This window comes from Eleginops maclovinus, chromosome 22 (genome assembly GCF_036324505.1).
Source record: "Eleginops maclovinus isolate JMC-PN-2008 ecotype Puerto Natales chromosome 22, JC_Emac_rtc_rv5, whole genome shotgun sequence".
Lineage (NCBI taxonomy): Eukaryota > Metazoa > Chordata > Actinopteri > Perciformes > Eleginopidae > Eleginops > Eleginops maclovinus.
Window position 1 is genome coordinate 16463328 of NC_086370.1, and position 21009 is coordinate 16484336.

The following is a 21009-nucleotide window of genomic DNA, read 5'->3' on the forward strand; positions in this document are numbered from 1 at the left end:
ACTGCAGGCAATGAAATGGTTGCTCGTCGTCGTCAGAAGCTTCGCCGTCACGCAGGCAGTGGTTAAACACACCACTGGGTCACATTTCATTTTTACTAACTTTTTTTTAGGTGTTCAACTGAAGCAATGCAAGTAGTCAAATACCTCTTTATTGTTGCCATCTGTAGAATCTTCACAGGACAATTTGAGGAAATAAAATGATGCATTAAGTCTCTTTAATTAGCTTTAGCAGCGGTGTGGATTTTAGCTGCTGGTCAGTGTCTTTGTTACACAGACTTCTTTTTTACATGTGGGTGTATAATGTTTACTTTGCTTGGTTAGAAGCTTGCAAACTCTTTTTCCAGGGATATCATTTCCAACTGCTCGTGTACCTTGCGTGTTTGGTGTATTTTATTTTTTATTCATTGAGGATTATATTGTTTTGAGAACTATACAAGTGTTAAATGTTGTGTCAAGGTCACCCTTCAATGTTTTATAACATAGTACAATATTGTCACTTTATCTACATAAATTAAGCTAGCATTCATCCTTTAAGACCCTTGAAAATGATTCATTCATCCCATAAAAATAACAACATCATAAACCTATAAATATAAATATATATATATAACATGCAACATACCAGTCAGAGTGAGGGGGATTTTTGCAGCAGAGAGGGGAGTTATGTTACAGTAAATGTCGCTGTGGTTAGGACTGATGATTTACTTGAAAGATATGTTTGTTAAAAATTAAGAAGAATAAATTACATTTGTGTGGTTGAAAGATAGATGATCACGACAAAACGTTTGATTGGATTGTATATTTTTGTATGAGAGAGCACTGAAATTGATATATTTGCTTTATACCTATAAGTGTTCCCAGATTATGTTTTACATTATTGAACTTATTGACTTTTGATCAATATATATATCTATATATAAAAGACACACAATAAATCTATTTTTGGACTTGGGAGTGTTGATACTTTTATGAATTATCTAAAAATAATTAACTTTCAGGTGTCTTTTAAGGCTGTTGTGTGTCAAGTTATCAGTCAATGCAAAATTTCCAACAAAAAAAGAAAATCTATTTTTTGAAAATTTGAACATTGAACATATTTTGATATAATGACGTCACATTGAGTTAGAACATTCTGAATCTCCATCAAAGTATTCATTTAAAATAATAGATGGACTAGAACCCAGTCAAAAGAGGTGTGTCCTATTGGCCAGTATAGTCCTAAATTGCTGCAGTGATGATATGATATGGAAGCAAAAAAACTCATTTAAACTGATGATTTTTTTCTTTCATTAAAAAGGTTAAATAAACCGAAATAAAAAGACTAAAACCGATATAAAGAGACGTGTCCTGCATTGATTTGGAATCACTGTGTTTATATGACATGGAAGCTTAATTATGTAATAAAGATCTTACGCTATACTTTGTCACAATAAAAAAAGACATAAAAGTCACCAAGAAACGTCACAGAAAAAGTGTGTCATGAAAAGTCCTTAAAGGACAAAATATAATTTGTGACAAAAGTCACTAAGTGTTTAAGTGTTTGAAAGGTTCAATTATAAGAAGGTATTTTTCACAGACAGTTCAACTTTGAAATCAACAGTCAATATTTTATTTACAACAATTAAATGTCAATTTATAAAGACACTTTAAATACATTTGATCTGACATGAAAATAACATTACTGTTGTAGAATGACAAGTCTTTGAAATGCTGTAACTTAACAAAATAAAAAAATACTTTAAATCTAAGGGGAATGTGACTCACAAGATAGTGTCCCTGTACCCGATAAAAACCCAGCATTCATGACGCAACATCTGTTAATGTCAGCATACAGAAAACATGACATGCATTGATGATACGCACCGACAAAATAAAATAATCATGAAATCTCTTTTTGTGAACCGCTAATACTTTTGCTCCTAGAATACAGCGAAGGACGTCTCCTGACACATTAAACAGTATTTCACCTTTCACACGACACTGGTCTCAAAACGAGCAAAAAAGCTCAGAGAAAAGAGCAATTACAGCATCATATAACAGGAGTACATGTTTAGAAAAGTAGATGTGGTCATAAAATACTAAAGGGCGTATTTGAAAAGGAAATAAGAAGTGAAATCATCAGAAATAACAGCAACTTCTCAGTTAGTTTGGAGTTTGAATAGGCTTGGGGGAGACAAGGTGACTCACTGTCAAAAACCCATTGACAGTTGTATTACTGCATATTTTTTTTCATTAGCTCATAACAAAACAGTGCAAATCAACAGCTTTACATTCCTTAATTTTCATTCACTGTGATTTCATTTCTATATATTATATTTATATAAAAAAAAGTCGGATTACAGCAATCAAATGGAATTATGTGTGAAAGAAAAAGCCATATTCTTCAGATTGTAAAAGCCTCATGGCAAGCACAGTGTTTTATGGAGCTTCATATCTAGGTACACACATGTAACACTTCTTCATTAACAACACAGTACATCCTTAACATCCCAACACAGCGCTGTTTTTGACTCTGACGTGACACTACACAACCGTCACAAAATCATACGACAGACCTTTTCTTTTTACTCTTTTAAACCAGCTCTACCTCACATGCAGCAACACGAGATGTCAGAGTCGTCTTAATCTCCCTTTATGTGAAATGATTCAAATCATCTCTAAACATTTGCTGATTATGGGAGGAAATGATACCCAGTTGTTTAAGTGCAGGACATTCAGGGGGCACTTCACTTACTGTTAAACACAGCGAGGGGCAGAAAATAAAGAACATGAGGCACTGGAGATCATTCGTACTGTAGCAGGCTGTGCTTAAACTCATAATTATTGGCCCTTTCAATACCAACTGCAGGCTTTTCAAATTTGAACATGCTCGAAAAAGTGCATACTGTTATCATTGGACGAGCTGAGGAACATTTTACCTAGTGACAGAACGTTGTGTAGGCACGTCATGCTCACTAACGGCCGGATCAAAGTGGTCAAAGAAATATCGTCACTCCACCAGGAAGAGTCAGTGAGCGCAGCCAGGTTTGATAGCAGTCTGTTTTGCAGCACGAACACAGAGAAGGCTATAAACCAGAGTTGTGCAGGTTGGGGATGGGGTAAAATTTGGAGACTCGACTCTGGGTGGTGGGGTTAAGGCATTCAGATTCTCCGCTCATCCTGAAGAAGACCTCCTGCTCCTGGAGCTTGCGCGTGAACTCCTCCTCCAGGGCCTGCAGGGGGCAGCAGATACAAGCAACTGAGTAACTGTGAGGATTATTTTAGAAAAAACACACTCCTGACTGTACAGGAAGTCTGTCAGAAACGGTAGTTTTTAACTTCAACAGGAAATGGAGGATAAGTATACCTTCTTCCTGGGTCTCAGCTTCTCCCTCCACTCCTTTATCTCCTGGCTGTGCTCCTCATCCAGCTCCTTCAGCTTTTGGGTCTCATGTTCAATCAGAAGGTGGCACTTCTCATTCTGAAAGAAAATAAGGGTCAACACGTTTGTCTTCAGGATGAATGAACGACACCTCGTGTACTCTTACTTTATCTGCAGCGGAACAGATTTATGACTCCTGCATATCATTCTAATTTTCATAGCAGAATGTCCTGACCTGAAAATATATGTATTTCTTTCCCCCAGCTTATTTTCTAATGCTCCTTTTTAAAAGGGACAGTCCTATGCTGTAGGTATTAAAGCCTGTGCTCACAGAGGAAAGCTCAATGCATCAAATGCGGTCTCAAACACATGCAAAGTGTGTTTGTGTGTATGCATGTGGCCTCACCTGGAGCTCCTGCAGCTCCCTGATGTTTGAGTCACACTGCAGCTGCAGATCCCTCATCTGGTTCTCGTGTTTCTGGTGTTGGTGAAGTCTCTCATTCTTCTGTCTCTTGTCTTCCTGAGCAGCAAACTGGACCACGCAGACAAAGATACAAAACTGTAACAGCAACTCAAAACCAAACAAATAGTGATAAATAAATGATATTCTTTTTTTGTAATTCGGTCGGATTTGGAAAGTTGGTCTTATCGTGCTTCAGGCATATGAAGCATGTTTCCATATCTGTTTCTATATCCGTGGGTTAACAAGACCACCACCTATAGGCAGGGTCTCTATTTAGTGAATGCATGTGTTCTAACTAAGAGGTGAGAAACTGTTTTGTCTAATTAGAAAAACATCCTTTCTAAATTTTTGGAATGACAGATGAATTGGAGGCTTAGTATCCCACTTTTACACCAGCACTCAAACGCATCTTGCATTTGTGGGTCTATGAGGAGCAGGTTCGTAATTCACTTTTGCTATACTGATTGAAAATAAAGTCATACTTTTCTGTAGCAGCCTTTTTGTACCCATCTACTTGTTGTATATAATGCAACACTTTTTGAGGTGTTAAAGAGTTCCTCCACTGGTCTTAACCACATTTTTTTTAACAGGGTTTTGATGATGCTGGTGCCAGTAAAGCTTGTGGAACAGTGACTGGAAATGTGAAGACATGGCTGGGTAATTAGGAGTGTTTGTTTTGGGCAGGACCTTGGTATGACAGTGCAAAGATGACATAGTGTTGCTAAAAATAGAACATGCATGTTTAGTCACTTCAGCTTGAATGTGACGAGTAAAAGGACAGCAGTAGGAGTCCGCGTGTCCGCTACCTGTTTGATCCTCTCTCTCTCCTGCTCCACTGTGACGGATGCAGTGGCGGTGATGCGGAGGCTCTTCTTGAACATGGCCATGCGTGTTTTGGCCTCGCTGCGTTGAATCTTGGGCAGACGGACCCTCTCTTGGGTCTGTTTGTTCTTCATCTCCTCGATCAGCCGCTGGTTGTAGCGCAGCATCTGCTCCATCTCCTATAAAACACACACATGCACACAGTTTGGAGTTCAGCGGCATTATTTAAAATAAGACATGCACATTTCCTTGAGTGGATTTCTCTCCAAGTTCTTACTTTCTCATGCCTCTTCAGCAGCTGGTGTCTCTGCAGGAAGTATTGGTCTTTCAGCTGCTGCTTCAGCTGCTGGTGCTTCTCCTGCAGGTGGCGCTCCTCCAACTCCCACATGGCTGCCTCTCGGGCTACAAAACACACATGTGCACACACATGAAAACATCAGGTGAGGCCATGAAAGTGTGAGCTAGAAAACATGCATCTGCTTGTTAGTCAGTGTCGATGAAGACAAAACGACCACAAACACTGTCAGCGAAATGGACAAGCTGCAACATGTCCACCTGTCACAGTCATGTTTACACACTGCTGGTGTTCCTTCCTATACTTGTCAAGTTTTCAAACTTTCAGGCTGCTGTTGGTTTCATGTCAGTCTGGTATGAAACTTGAAACGTACACAGGATGTGTGAGCTCAGTTGGTTGCTGGAGAGTTCCCACACATAGTGTTTGTCAAATTCACTGGACAGGTAGTATAAGCATAGATTAGGAGTCAGCTGATGTGGTGCCTTCAGCTGTGTTGGAGGAAATCCAAACAAGAAGCGTCACAACGTCTCTCACCAGAGCTTGAATGAACCACAGCAGCATGCCTCAAACCAGTCCTTACTTTCAACATCTTCATTATGTGATGATAACAACATTCACTAATTTAGGACAGTGCAATAGTCTCAACGAATGAATGAATGTCTAAAAGTATTTTTCATCAGATTTTATGTCAAATAAAGATTAATAACACAATTATAGTTTTCCTAAGAAGCAGGTAGGCAGCGTATTTTAGAAAAAGGACTGATTTCCTCCATTAGGTAGCTCTCCCAACATCTCCTACCTCTCATCAGCTGCTGCTTGTGGCTCAAGCAGTCTTTCTCTATAGTGGTGATCTCCAGTTTATGCTGCTGGATGATTTTCTTCAGAGCTCCGTCCAGCTCTTGCTGCTGCTTCTGTAGGAACTCCTGCTCCTGAGGAGCCAGAGAGGAGAGGAGCAGTGAGAGGAAGCTAGGGGATCACACAGAGAGACAGTAGAGAGAGAGAGAGAGAGAGAGAGAGAGAGAGAGAAATAGAAAGCACAATAACATTCCTCATGTATCTAAACTGCCTGAAATTAAACTATACATTCTAGTCAAGCCCTCCACTTCAACTTCAGAGCAACACACAGCAACTGGTATCAGTAGAGGAGACACTCAGAGATCATGGATGGCAACGATCCACAATGGAGGTGAAGAAAGGAGGAGAGAAAGTTAACGGTTCAGTAAAGATTCACAGTTTATGTGAGACGACATCGACATTGATACGCCAGAGATCAGCGTAGATCATGCATGACTCGTTAGATAATAAGCTGAATTCTCTAAATGTTCTTTTCTGTATTTTCACATGATTTAAAATTAAAATGTCTTCTTTTCAGGGGGTAAATTGAAGGATATATACTGCTATTGAGTAGGCATAACTAATCATACAATTTCCCTATGAAAACCTGCAGTATTTGCTGAATGTTATTGAGGATGGTCAACCTGCGATACTGTGACTAAAGAATGCACCATACAAGTGACTCTTACATTCGTCCTGTACAGCAGTCAGTCTATATTTGGACCTGGGCTGACAGAGACACACATGGATCCAGACAGCGACTACACCTCTGGGAAAGAGCTGTTTACTCCCGGACTCAATGTAGCGATGTGATACAATATATTAAAAATACAGACCAGATGTAGAGCATTTGTGGTGGAAAAATACTGAGCAGGAGAGAAGAAATAACCACTGCACAAACACACTGAAGACAACACTCAAAAAAACCAACACGCTCCATGATTACATGTGTCGTTGATAAAACTGAACTATCTCAGAGTATCCTCTCACATCTAGGTATGGGCCAGAAACAGAAACAGAAAGTGGGTTGGTGTTGGTAGGGGGGAGGGGGGGGGGGACTTACATCCTGCATCTGAGCGTTGAAGAGTGCGCATGAGGACAACTGAAAAGACTGAATCATAACCTGGGCCACTGCCTGTGGAGGAGAGCACACAGCGCACTCGTCCAGATCAGGGACACACACACAGCTGAGGATCTCTCTCACACACACACACACACAGCTGAGGATCACACACACACACACACACACATACACACACACACACACACACACACACACACACACACACACACACACAGATTCTGCCGCCAAGTTTAAGGCTCACAGCAGAGTTCTGGTTAAATGTTAGGAGGAAGCCAATTAATAAGTTATTTATAGTCTCTTCTCATGCTTGAAAGCGGCACTTGAGTGTAATCCAGCTTGAAAAAAGTCAAAGGGTAGTTTTGTTACTTTCCATGCTACGGGCTCCGAGAGGGTTGAACAAGTTGCTAATAAACCTTTCAAGGAAACAAAGGCCTTTGTCAACAGGACTCATGTCTAATGAATTAAAGATGCGCAGAAACAAAGTTAGGAATGGCTTTTAGTACAGATGTCTGCTTAGGAAACAAAAGCTTTGTCTGCAGGAGCTAGACACTCATCACTTGCATCATCACTGAGTGTGCTGTGATATGCAAGTATTTGGTTGTGTTAAAAAAAGGCAGTATAGATGCAATTTTACAGTACATTTCTGTTCCAAAGAAGTTCATTTTATATCATAGTGAATAAAAAGAACTGCAAATATTCCCTTTAAAAAATCACTTTTGCTCAAAATATGACTATTTTTTAATATTGTAATTTTGATGCACATATTGGCTAAATTCCACCAAAGTTTCCAGAGTACAACCTTCATGTATATGTATTTGTATGTCTTTGCTGTGTTTGTGTGCATTGAGAATATTACAGGAAAGAACCTGGTTATAGAGAGAGAAGGAAAGGAGAAAGAGAGAGAGTCTTACTCTTTCACAGAGTAAGAGACAGCAGGTGAAGGTTTACCTCTGTGGTCTTATGGAACGATAGGTCCTCCTTTATGCGTTTCATGAGCTCTTTTCTCATATGTTTGGGAGACTGTCCGACTTCCTGTATAGCCTAAAGTATGTGTGCAGAAAATAGTTGACGCTCTATCGTCTTAAAATCTAAGAAAGCTGGCCAACAACCGAAGAAGAGACATGCACGGCCCACTTTGAGAGGAGAAACTGCACCCGGCCACCAACTGATCTAAAGTCAGCATAATCAACTTCCTGTCTGATGTTCCTTAGCTGCTTAGACAGTTGTTTTTGATTAGAAGCATTTGAGAAATGTGAATTTGAACTGCAATCAAGTCACAAGTTTCTCAAAAGAAACATGTGACTGGTTCATGGCAGATGTTAGTTTTAAATACAGCTCTTCATTCAATGAAGTCCCACAGCCGTAATGAGGATTTATTTTTCCTCTGGGAATAAAAAAAAAAAAAGAGTAACCGAGTTGGAATCACCTTGCAGATATGGCCTTTTAGTGATTTACAGTGGCCTTCTCTAAATCTTATAAATTGAAAGTGAATGTATTACACTTCTCTGACACTTATCTCCATTGCCACCATCGAGAAAGCCATTGATTCATTTTAATTTAGAAAAACTTCAACTTTTTATTTAAGATGATTCCATATCAGTGACTGTTATGCATGTGCTTTTTTTTTTATCATTTCCCCAAATAAGCCCAATACCATTTGGAAAAATCTTCAAAATTCCATCCCATGACCAAAGCCACCTCACACACTCATACAAGAGACATGGTTAGTTAATACACAAATACATTACAGTTAAAAATAAAGACACAACATTGCAAATATCAACACGTTAAAAATGATGCATTTTGTCCAAAGAAACAGCTTATATATCTGCAGCTGCACAAACACAACAAAGTACTGGGAACTGAAGCAACCACTTTGAGCCAACCTGCAATAATATTTTTTAAATACAATAAACTATGAAGTAGCTCAGAAAGCAAATTACGGAGAGCGCAACCACCACCAGGCAGCATAAATACACAATGGATGCCAACTGGCACTGTTGCCATAAAAAAGCTGCAATAAGCAAAACACAGAAATGGCAAGCACGCCTAAGACCAACATTTAAGGCTGCCAAGCAGAGAAAGACCAGAAATATATTCATAAAACAAGCTCAGCACACCAGCACAAGACTGAACTTTTACAATATACTTCTCTAAAAATAACATATAGAGTTCGCAGCACAGTAAGAAGGCAACCAGAAGCCTCGGGGCAGATGAATAATGCTTACAACACCATGGAGTTAGCAGCACCGAGGAGAGGATAGCACAGTCTGTCTGTGGCCATCAGATACCAGGCAGAGCAGAGAGGCACATCACTCCCACAGGATTAATATGACACAGCCAAGTATGCCACCGGCTGGATAGTAAACCCCATGCCCCATTAAACAGCTTGGATCTATGACATGCAACTGCTACAAACCCAAGCTCCTGTAGTCAGGAGCTGATCAGCCCACTAAAGGCACTTCCAAGCAGAAACAGTCATGCTCCGCCCTACCTCTTTCTTCCGATTCTTCATCATGTTTTGGAACTTGGAGAGCTCCTTGTCTTGGTCCGCTTTGATACGTTTGGCTTCGTCTCGGAGGCGGCTGGTGTGATCCTGTTCCAGCCGCTCGATGGTCTGCTTCTGCTTCTTCTCGAGGTTCTCCACTTCTTGGTCATATTGGCGCTTCTTAGCCTGCATGGACACAATCAGCAGAACTGGCGTCAGCCTGACATGATGACAATGAGGGTTTAACTGTGATCCAGTATCAGATAAGACTTTGCCTTTTTTACTTAGGGGATAGGGAATTTAGTCAATTTGTCAGAATCAAATAATAAATAATAAATTCTGCAGCAAATGATTAAATCAGCCTGGAGTCTGGCTCCGCCCCTCTATCAGATGCAGATCTGCTTTGAGATGAAGCAACCCGTTATATATACAAAAAAAACCAACACAACACAGCACTGCGGTTCGAACCCTGACTCACAGCAGTTTCCTGTTCAAAGCGGCGGAAGATCTGCTCTCTCTGCTGCTGCAGCTTGTTGCTCAGCAGCTGCTGGGCCCTCTGCTCCTCTTTCTGAAGGAAGCGCAGCTCTCTCAACTCCTGCCGCCTGAGGAAACCAAAGAGGGGGCCACCGTGTTAACTCATCTTCATCTTTGTTTATTTCTGAGATAAGATTTTATAGTTTGATTTATTTCTTTACATTATTAGTCCCCCATTAATATTCACTAGCTGCTTCATGGTGAAACATGTTACTGTCATGAACCAAACAGCAAATAGTCAGGCAGCACTTGTGTAAACATTGGGAGCGGCATGTCTTTAAAAGGAAACCTGGGAGATGACAGAAACCAAATGAAGCATTCATCACGGGAGATAACCCATCTGGCATTTGTTAAACTCAGTGGGAGTTGTGAAATGAACAAGACCTAAATAAGGCAGGCATGTAATATAGGCCATGTCACATATCTAGAACAGTGCAGTAAGCAGGTTGCACACAGACGTACCTAAGGAACCTCAGCTCTTCGCTCTTGGCATCGTTATCCGTCACTATCTTTGATGTCGTCACACTGACCTCCACGCCGTCTACCATGAACTTACGCGTCTTCTTCAGAGTCTTCTTCTGACGTCTCGACTCCTGAAAGAGAAACAGGGATGTTTTAAGTGCTCAAATTATCAAGAGTGTTGAGTGACAGCTGATTGATGATTTGACAACTCAGATTGCAAATGAGGCACAGATTATATTACCTGCATGGACACAGATCCCCCTTCTTTACTCTTGGACAGGAAGCTGGATATGGACAGATTGAGGTCAAGGCTGCTGCTGTCGGCGGCAGAGCTGCTTCCTGAGTCAGAGTCCTTCTCCAGATCTGACTTGACCGCAGTGGGGCTTCCATGCTCGAGCTTGCTTTCTGAATCGGTTTCAATCTCCGGGACAGAGACGGCGTCTTGAGACGTGCTCTCATCTGCAGGAGTGGCTTTCTCTTCATCCTCCTTCAGATCTTTAGATGGGCCCACTTGTTCTGAATCCTCGGAGGTGTCTTTGGCTTCATCGCTGACTCCATTAGTGGATTCAGTCGGGGCCTGTTCCTCCTGATCGACCTCCTCCTTCTCTTGCTCAGGCTGCTCTGCCTCCTCGTGCTTTTCATCTGGCAGACTCTCTACGGCCTCCTTCTCCAACAGAACCTCAGCGGAGGACTCGTCCACGCTCGACTTTGTGTCCACTACATTTGATTCTATATTCTCTGTGGCTATACTTATATCTGTGCCATTAGCTGGGCCTTCTATTCTGTCCTCTTTAGGTTGAGGCGTCTCCTCATCTGGCTTTTTGCTTTCTTCTTCTGCCTGTGCCTCTTCTCCTGATATGGACTCTTGTTCTTCCGGTGTTTCTTCAGGTTGCTCTTGTATTTCTCTGGATTCTTCTGTAATAGCATCTTTTTCTTCTCTTCTTTCACCTCCTCAGTTTCTTGTTTTTCTATCACAGGAGTAGGTTCATCTTCTGTTTTCTCTTCTTGTGTCTTCTTCTGTTCCTCCTCTGTTTCCTGGCCATCTGTGCAAGTTTCCTGTATATCTGCTGTAACTACAGGTTCTTCTGGCTGTGATACTACAGGCTCAGAAGGAATCTCTCCAGCTTGACCGTCTTCTGGTTTAAGCTCTGCAAGATCTGGTGATATTAAGTCCTTGGGGGGCTCTATCAGCCCACAGGCCAGGTCTTCATTACCGGCATCAGACACCTCGTTGAGTTTCTCCTCCTCAGTCTTGTCTACCTCACTTGTTCCGAGTCCTTCATCAGAGAGCTTATCACTGGTCTGGTCCTCAGTAGATGTAATTTCCGAAACAGATTCCAGTGCAGAGGGAGTTGCTGGGACTTTGTCGTCCTCTGAGCTGGCCACACTGGCATCTGATGGTGCTCGCTTGTGCCCAGGAGCCGCCTGAGCCAACAGAAAAACATGAAAACAACAACATGTTTTTCACAGCAACAACTCATTCATAACTGTAAACATATTTAATTGAGTTCTATTATATGTAGAAACACCGATTATACTACATACCACAGGAGTATCAGGCTCTTCCTCCTCCTCTTCCTCTTTGCTATCCTCAATCTCCTCTGTGACTTCAGCTTTGGCCTCGGCTATGAGCTCTCTGAGAGGTCGGCTATTAGTTACACTTGTGACAAAAGGATGCTACAAATAGGGACAGAGACACAAGACAATATAAATCGTTATTCTTAATATCAGGTCAAACAGCAAAACAGAAAATAAAAACTTTACAACATGTTTAATGTAAGTGTGTATCCATGATTTGTGTTAATTGTAGGTGGCCTAGATGGTTGTTAGGTAACAGTAGGGAGTGACTGGAGCTGCTCACCTGTAGAAGCTGTAGCGTGCCCCACCTATTGTCAACATTCTTATCAAGTGCTTTCCTCAGAAAGTCGTTGAATTCTGCCGACCTTTGAGGAATGAATAAATAAATAAAAGAGAATCAGTTTGTTGGCCATATAACATACTTGGGTCCTGGAAAGAGAAATGTATACCATTCTTTCCCTGCAGCCATTCAGTTAGGCATTAACAATTCACCCAGGTGTTCAGACATTAAACAGTCCACACTTCCTTATCTCCGATCCGGAAACATTCCAGCGCCACCTCTATAGTTATCACCAGTGCTCAGTCTCACCAGCGAGAGGGATGCATGAGTGTGGGCGGCTCGGACTTGGCTATTTTCAGCAGCACTCTCATGGGATTCATCTCGTGGTTGGGTGGCTCAATCTGCGCCAGCTCGATCAGGGTTACCCCCAGGGACCAGATGTCGGCCTTGAAGTCGTAAGGACGGTCTTTGGAAGTTTCACACATGACCACTTCTGGGGCCATCCTGCAGAATTAGAAGTCAATGGGTTTGTAGTTAGCAGCAAGCTAATTTAAGATGGTGTGTGAGATATATTTCTGATCACTAAAGGTCAATTCTGTTCACTCTTTTGAAGGAAGTGTATTCAGAATATAAGCTGAGGTCATTCCACACTGCATGGCTGAATGAAAGCTCCAGGACAGCTTTTGTACCACTGCATTGTAAAAATGTAGCTGTGAAGCATGCTGGGACAATTATCAGCTGGAAAGGGGAGAAGGCCCTCTTGTCCGCAGGCTGCATGACTCACCAATACGGAGTCCCGATGAAAGAATCTCTTCTCTGTAACGTCTTGGTATTTTTTGCAGACACCCCAAAGTCAGCTGAAGGTAGAAGAAATGACTTATGATTATTTTAGTGTATCAAACTAATTGAAATAGTGAATCCACATGAAATAGGCACACCTTTTTAGAGCCACAGCGTTATATCAGAATTATCAGAAAAGTCTCTCTTTCCTATCAGCTGTTCTGTTACCTGTGAAACAATTCCACCCTGCTGTCTCTTTTCTCACAACACTACAGCTCGCACACGGCTTGTGATCTATCGTTATGTCCGACGTGGCTGCTTGATAATTATTGTTTGCCAGGCTCCGCCGTGACCCTCTGCCTACAGAATATGAATCATCATAAGGGAGCCAACAGCTATGGATGCTCCAAAAGCAACATGAATACTTTAACCTCTAGAATATTATGCAACAAAGTCAATACAACAAAAACTCCAGTACACAAATGGTGTTTTAAAAAATGCAGTTCTCTCCTTTGGTGTTACAGTAAACGGTCCAAAAATAAATAAATGCATGAATGACTCATTGCAGTTGTATCATCTGTCAACAGTGCTGTGCACCGTTTTCCCCAAAGTCACATAGCTCAGCTGGTTGCCCCAGCACTGATGGCAATGGGACCCACAAATGACTTTACTTATTAGCCTTTTAAGTCTATAAGTGCTGAGGGTTCAAAGTGGCCACTAATGAAATCTGAGACAGAAATCAACAATCTACCAGCCATTGTTCTACGTAGCATTCTGAGTGAGTCCCTTTGTGTTTAGCTGAGTGAAGAACCCCTTCACATCAGAGAAATATCTCAATGACAAATGCAGAAGCAAAAAAACAGTGACACATTTACCCAGTTTCACTTCTCCATCCAATGAGAGGAGAATGTTCCCGGCTTTCAGGTCTCTGTGGATGACTTTGTTCTCGTGGAGGTAATACAAAGCCTCCAAGGTCTGCCGACACACCACACGGATCTGTGGCTCCGTCAGGGGCCTCTCCAGCTCTGCGGATCAACACGCAATTCGTTATTATGGTTATGGTAATTGTAGTTTTTTTGATTCACTTATACAAACACAGACAACCCTAATTGGCTGGGTACTTCTTAACCAGTATACTAAGCCATCTGAAAATACATTTAAAAATGCCACCGTTAGCTCCACCTGTCACATGTCTCTTTTCGTTGTATTTGATCAATTTAACCAATGTTTGGACTGATTGATGAGAAAATGTTTGGAAAACATTTAGTATTTAGGATTAGGGTAGTTAGTTTTTGGGTTCTTGGGTCAGTCTTTGGTGTATTGTAGGTTGGTAATGTGGGAATCTAGACAACATATATTACTACTTAGTACCTGTGCCCCTTTTGTGAGGCCTCAGATAGCTTTTCGGGGTGTCACATTTTATAAATATTCATAATGTTTTATGATTGTTCTTGTATTTTTACAGTTTGGTTTGGATCTAAACCGACTGTGCTATTTGGATATATTTAATCTCAAATTTGCTGGCCTGACGGTATCCAATAGCAACACAAACTGCCACCCTGCCACTCGCCAGCATGTATGACTGGACAAATCCGGGGGAAGAAATTCATTGTGGGTGAGTCAGACCACAGGGCAGAACGCATCGACTCCCAGCAGTGAAGTGAATGGATTGTTATCCTCTTTGTGAGAGAGGTGTTTCTTCAAGCAACACAATAACAGAGAGAAACTGCTGGCATTACAAGTGGACTAACCCCTCCTTGAAATCTGAACTACAATAATTACAGTTGGAATGGCCTCTCTCAACAGGGAGAGGGGAAAATAAAATCCCACAAGAGTTTTTGGATGGAATAAAAAAGTAAAGAATTGGCACTTGAGGATGGAGCAAAGAAAAAGCCCCAGAACTTTATAGCGTTTCTCTGTTTCCTGCAATGAATGAGGGACTTACCCAACATGATGGCATCCACTGCACCCCCCCCACAGAACTCAATCAGAATCTGAAATGGTAAAACAAAATGGAAAATAAGTAATGTGTGCTGTTATGCAATAAAGCACATTTCACTCTCATAGTACAGATTGTGTTTCAAATGAGAGGCACTTAAATAAACCTGTGACGTCTAAGAAGGAGACGAACATGACCTTTATGAGGAAGACATCAGAACCCCCTTTTTTCTGTGTTATTGATTACACTGTCGAGACATTCTCAGAAGCCTATTGATCAGAGACTGAACATCCTGAGCAGCATCCTCTATCGACACATCTTCTCGGCATAATCTTTATGCGTCAATCCTTGTTGGATCGCAGGTTCAATTTTCAGGCTGGAGAGAGGGACTTGTGTTTTCTTTGATGCATTTATTATGCAAAAACTGTGTAAATCATCAATCATTTTGACAAATTCTAGAGCATTGAGTGTAACTGATTAGTGAGTGTTACTACATATGACTCGCGTCCAGGATATTTCCTCATACATTCTGATGAAAAATCATTTCCTCATTTGTGTAAACCTTATATAGCTTCAAGCCGACACCGCTCTTCAAGTCAACAGGTTATGTTCAGTACACACAATGTCATCATTGGAGTAAAGAAAGATTCATTCTGGCCACAAACAAATATTTGACATATCTAAACCATATATTTCATTCAGGATTATATAAAATCACTTCCACCTGCTCATAATAATATCCAACTTAAACAAATCAGCTGCTCTCCATTATAAAGAGTGCATGGAGGAACATAACATAGTTCCTTAATTCTGTTATTGAGTGGTGAGACTGACCAGCTCCCGTCCGCAGCTGTAATGTATCCGACCACCACTCCAGGCACTTGCAGACAGTTGGCCGCTTATTGATTAAGTCAATATTAATGTATTTATAAAGCACATTTCATTCAGAATGCATCAGACGATAGATAAAAATGAATCAAAGCTACATCGAGCAACGCCTGCTATTCAGAGACTCAAACAAAGAGGAGAAACCGAGTGGTTGTTCCTGTTCTGCGTGACCATTTGGCGTGCCATGGGAATCTCGCTTGTAGTTTACATTGGTATGATTCTGAAAGGTGAGGATCTTAATCTTGGGTTAAATTGAACATCATGCATGGAAATAAATCCTCTCTTTTCTAGCAACTTTTTTCCCTTGATTAATCCTTTGTAGCATAAATATTATGCATTAAGTCAACACCCAAACGTGCAAAGCAGATTACACATTCATCATGCTGCTTAAAGACGGGGGCCGGAGGGACAACCTGCATGCAGCTCTGAATTATTCAGGCACTTTCTCCAGCCACCAAAACCACTCCATTATCTTCCCATAGATGTGGCCAGTCCACAAGGGACAGTCACATGACACCACCTGCCAGGACCTAATTGCTCTGGGGCCTCTTACGGCACACAGAGTGAGATCTACTGACCGACTATTAAATCTGCTATGTGACTCAACCGTCTGCTCACAGTGGAATAAAAAATGGGTTTGGAAAACCATAAAGACATAATTTGCACTGTTAAGGGTTTGTGGAGGTAAGAATCAGGTCATATGTGGAGCATGCCTGTGCCTCTAGCTGGAGGATTATGACCTATGACTTCTCAGAGGTCAGGCAATCCCGAACATGCAGTCCTGGCCTTGTACTAGCCCCTGACTACGACACATGATCGGTTTTAAACCTTTCAAATGTAGGCAAAAGGAGAAAAATGTACCCGCTATTATCCCATAATCGAATGCTGTAACAGTCCTTTGAGAAACAGCTTAACTAATCGTGGCTGGTGATGAATTTGTGTCTCTATGCGTGACTGATCCCTGCCTCTTTGTCTCTTTGGCTTAAAATCAAGAGCAACAAGGAAACACAAAACAAACCAACAACAGTTCTTTCTGTGAAGCACTTGCCTACTTACCCAAAGTTTGCCTTCAAAATAGAAGGCATCCAGCAATTTGACGATGTGATGGTGGTCGCAGGAGGCCAGAATTTCAATCTCTACCATGTAGTCCTCCAATTCATCCTCCGTCTTTGTGTCAATAACCTTAGCAGCAGCGAGGGTCCCATTCTGCTTGTTCTGAGCCTGAAAAAAACCATTAATGACAAAGGCTTTAGTATGCTGATCAATACATGTCTGGTATTGCTGGCCAGATTACAGAACCGTTTGGCTTACTATCCAGGGCATCGCTATAGAGTGGCTATTGTGGAAGAACATCCATCACCGTTAACATTTCATTAAAGACAAAAGCTATTTTGGAGCTAGACTACAATAACCACTGCAGCACTTTATGGCTTGTGTAGCACCTGGAGGATCACATCTCTATAAATACATTTCATTCAGACTTTATAACATGTTGTTATATTGAAAAGGAACATTTCTGTAGAAAAACCCATAGCAACCGCTTGAGGTCAAAAATATTTACAAAACACCCCATGATCTTCTGACCTACACGAACAAAAGCAGAGCTTGCTCACTTCCTCTGCCTCATTTTACCCCTTCTCTTTCATTCCTTTCACTTTGATACACCTACTGTAAGGTCACATGTTAGAGGTTACATTACACACTTTTTTATTTCATAGACTTAATAGCTTAAAGGGTTTTGATAATCTTTATCGGTTACACATTAACCTGAAGTCTTCCCTCCTGAATAGGCTATACTGGAAAGACAACTACGAAAAATTCCCACACATCCTGTCCAACAAGTGGCTATTCTAAGCCCAGATTCGGGCTTAATGTTTATGGATACAAACACAATCTCTGGGAGTTAAGGAAAAAGAAAAGGGAGGGAGTGTTAGAACCGCCACACACTATATTTACACAGTTCTGGTCTGACACACTCCCTGCCTCTTTCCCTTTGTGCTGCCGACGCCTGTCTAGCAAAGACCATCACTTATACATGTCCACAATATCAGCTCCATGATGGAGCGGGCGGCGAGGATTTGTCTGCCATTGAGATACAAGTGGTGCCCGTGGCCTTCAGTCATTATGTACATAATACATTTTTGTCTTAAAATGAGCTGGCTTCTAATAGGGGTTTTAGAGTCCAGATGAGAGAGTGTGTAGGTGCCAAATAAAACTAAATTGCATTAAAAGTATCTTTTTTTTTTAGGCTAGCTGGTAGTTTCACCTGTCTCACTGTATTGCAATAAGGGATAAATGTCACCTCCATCCAGCTGGCAGTTTCAATTGGCAGAAGAGCTGAATATTTGTCTCTCATTTCATAAATACTAGTTTGTCAATCTAGTGAAAATTATGTGAACCAACAGGTTTCATCAGAAGAATTATGTAAGCTGTTTTTCCTAATACACGGCACGCCTCTTCACTAATCAAAGGCACAATGCAAACTTGAACAGTGTGGATGTGCATGGAGATGTTCAGTTCTCTTTCACTCTCTTAAAACAAATGAATCACACTTTGTGCTGGCTGTATGTGTCACCCCGCCCAAATGAGGCAGCCATCATAGGCCTGTGAAATAACTGGTGAAACACTGGGTTGACAGTAGTCTGACCCGCAGAACTCAAGTCCGCCATACCCCTCTATTGGGAACAGTGAGACAATACATTTTAAAGGGTTTCTTTGTCCACAACTTTAGTCTGAGAAGGCCTAGTCGACTTCTGGCTTTCATCACACTTAGTTAAACGGCCAATACGACTTGCAAATGAACATTTTCCGGGCCATTAGCTGCATTATTTGATCACAAGGGTTCCAGGAAAAGACATTGCAAGTCACAGAGAGAGAGAGAGAGAGAGATTGAAAAAAAAAGGTAGGGTTACTGAAGTAAAAGAGCCCTGGATTGATGAAGAGATGAAGGTTCATGTGGAACTAATTTCCACTTTATTAGAAATATTTATCATCTGATTAATGTCTGAGATATGCTTCAGTCGTTTTTCTTAAAGGTTATTTAAGAAGTTATATTAACTGATGTTCAAACCTGTATGTTATCAGCATTTAACCCCCACACAAAGACATACACAGGTTTATGAAAAGAGTTGAATTTATCTTATTTTGACCTTCACATAGGCTGTTCTGAGTCTAATACAAATCCATATAAAGATAACTTGTGTGAGTGGTGCGTCAGAGATTAGAGGTGTGGACACAATACCCTGAATACCTTGCAAATGAATAGCAAAAATGCAAGCTTCAGCTTCAGAATGAACCACAAAAGGAAACAACCCCACTCTGACTCTCAACATAACATTTTATAAACTTTAAGGACATTTCATTACATAGATTGTACTGTACTGGTGTTTCGGTGTTGTTTCCACCTCATGCATAATGTAAAGTATGTGTGAGTGAAACAAATATAGACCGTCAACCTGCCATAAGAAGGTGTTTACACTAGATGTACAAGCATCTGCTGCAGTGCATGGCATAAAGAAATGACCTGCAATGAGAGTTAGATATTCGAATGTCAAAGGCAGCTGCCTTCAGGATGTTTTACTCTCAGATACGAATACAACTTAACATTTAGAAAAACTACTTCGCATTTGAGAAGCCATGTTTAACCTGTGGTGGCGAACCACACCTTCAACAGTTTGACTGAGACCAAGTGCAACTCAATGACATGGCAAAGTCATAATTACTACATGATAATGTAGCAGGGCCTAATGTTAACATCCAAAATTGGTAAAAGCCTACTGACACATTTAGGCAGTGAGCTCAGGATGTCACTTATAACAGCCCTAGCTAGATCATGCTTCTTTTCTAACCACAGGAGGATTTTTGTAAGCACGTATTAGTTGAAGTATAGTATAGTGTTGTTGTGAGACGTCATAGCATTCGCTTGACACAAACATGTCATTATTGGGGGTCTAGTTACCTATAAAATGTGTCCTGAACGAGGATTCTGCTGTAGTTTTACCGTTATATCTTATAATGAAAACAACATGAAACACAACGGAAGCGAGTGTCTTAAGAAAAGGGTTAGCAAGAAAAGGCGGATGTTACACATTACCTTGAACACTTTGCCAAACGCTCCATCTCCCAGCTCCCCAATGATATCCCATATTTCCTCCGGGTTGACGTCTCTATGCACATGTTCATACTGCTTCTTCTTTTTATCAGGCCCCAGCTTAAATATCTTCCGAAAATTGAAGAAAGACATCTTTTTTTGGAAGAGAACTACAGAGCTGTGGATGCGGTCTCTTCGGCTATTTCCGCCAAGAAGGTATAGCTTAGCGGTTCCTCCCGAGCTTAATTGGCTATCGAAATAACAGCATGCAGGCGTAAGCTGCTGCTTTAGCCATTCAGCTAAGATAATGCCAATTATAACTTCCCTCGACGGTGGTCATTCATAATCACATCATAGCTGGTTGGGATGAGGGACACGGAGAAGAGTTCACTGTTACGCACAAGCTAGTATTTCCGTTTTGAAAAACAAAAACAAATTACATTTAACTAAACAGCAAATAACTAGCATCTCGTCACACGCGACACGACATTGTCATTATTTAACGTCAGTTATAAAACGGAGAGTCACACAGCCCATGCTTCGGTTGGCTGAGCACCCAGAAGTTAGCGGACGAGCATCAAGCTAGATAACGTCAGTTGAGTTCCGTTAAAAGACGTTAAAAAATAAAAGCAAACAAACAGACTTTTTGTCTCAGAAATAAGTAGAGATAACAAACAGTGGTTTAAAGTAACTATGTAGATTTATTAAAGTACTGTACCCAAGTAAAATGTTGAGGTACTTGCACTTTACTTTGGTATTTAATTTGTAAGCTACTTTGTACTTCTAGCACACTCAAAAGTGAATTGAGTACTGTTAATGCACTATATTAATTGAATATCTTTAGTTATTTTGCAGATTTTGTTTAATGATGTGAAATGTAATCAACAGTTAAATACGATTTTAGATGGTCTGTATTACATTTACAATTAATTGAAATGAGTTCCAGCTTGATAAAGACATCAATAATTATATTATTGTGTAGGAATCTTCATAGAAAAGCCACAAAACATTAGAAAAAAAAACAACAAAACAGTGGAAATAATATCAAAAATACTAAACCATTTGAAGACGCCTTCAAGAAACCTTCCAATGCATAAAATAAATACTTGAA

General features: G+C 40.8%; 2 protein-coding genes across 4 annotated transcripts in view; one reads left to right on the forward strand and one right to left on the reverse strand.

Annotated features, from left to right (window-relative positions):
* col17a1b (collagen, type XVII, alpha 1b) overlaps positions 1-1891 on the forward strand; it is a 24804-nt gene extending 22913 nt beyond the window's left edge. For all 3 annotated transcript variants that reach the window (XM_063874922.1, XM_063874924.1, XM_063874923.1), the window contains one exon: positions 8-1891. In XM_063874922.1, the coding sequence (XP_063730992.1) occupies positions 8-66 (59 nt within the window). In that variant the 3' untranslated portion in view covers positions 67-1891. The remainder of the gene's footprint in view (positions 1-7) is intronic.
* Positions 1581-20456, reverse strand: slka (STE20-like kinase a). Its single transcript, XM_063874925.1, is given in 21 exon segments — positions 1581-3212; positions 3347-3460; positions 3768-3893; positions 4631-4825; positions 4924-5048; positions 5741-5870; positions 6839-6910; positions 7808-7900; positions 9354-9533; positions 9826-9949; positions 10344-10474; positions 10585-11285; positions 11288-11768; positions 11889-12020; positions 12205-12286; positions 12511-12705; positions 12986-13058; positions 13857-14006; positions 14927-14975; positions 16865-17029; positions 19902-20456. Coding segments are annotated over 21 exon segments (3615 nt in total). The 5' UTR covers positions 20052-20456; the 3' UTR covers positions 1581-3065.
* Between the last annotated feature and the right edge of the window lie 553 nt (positions 20457-21009).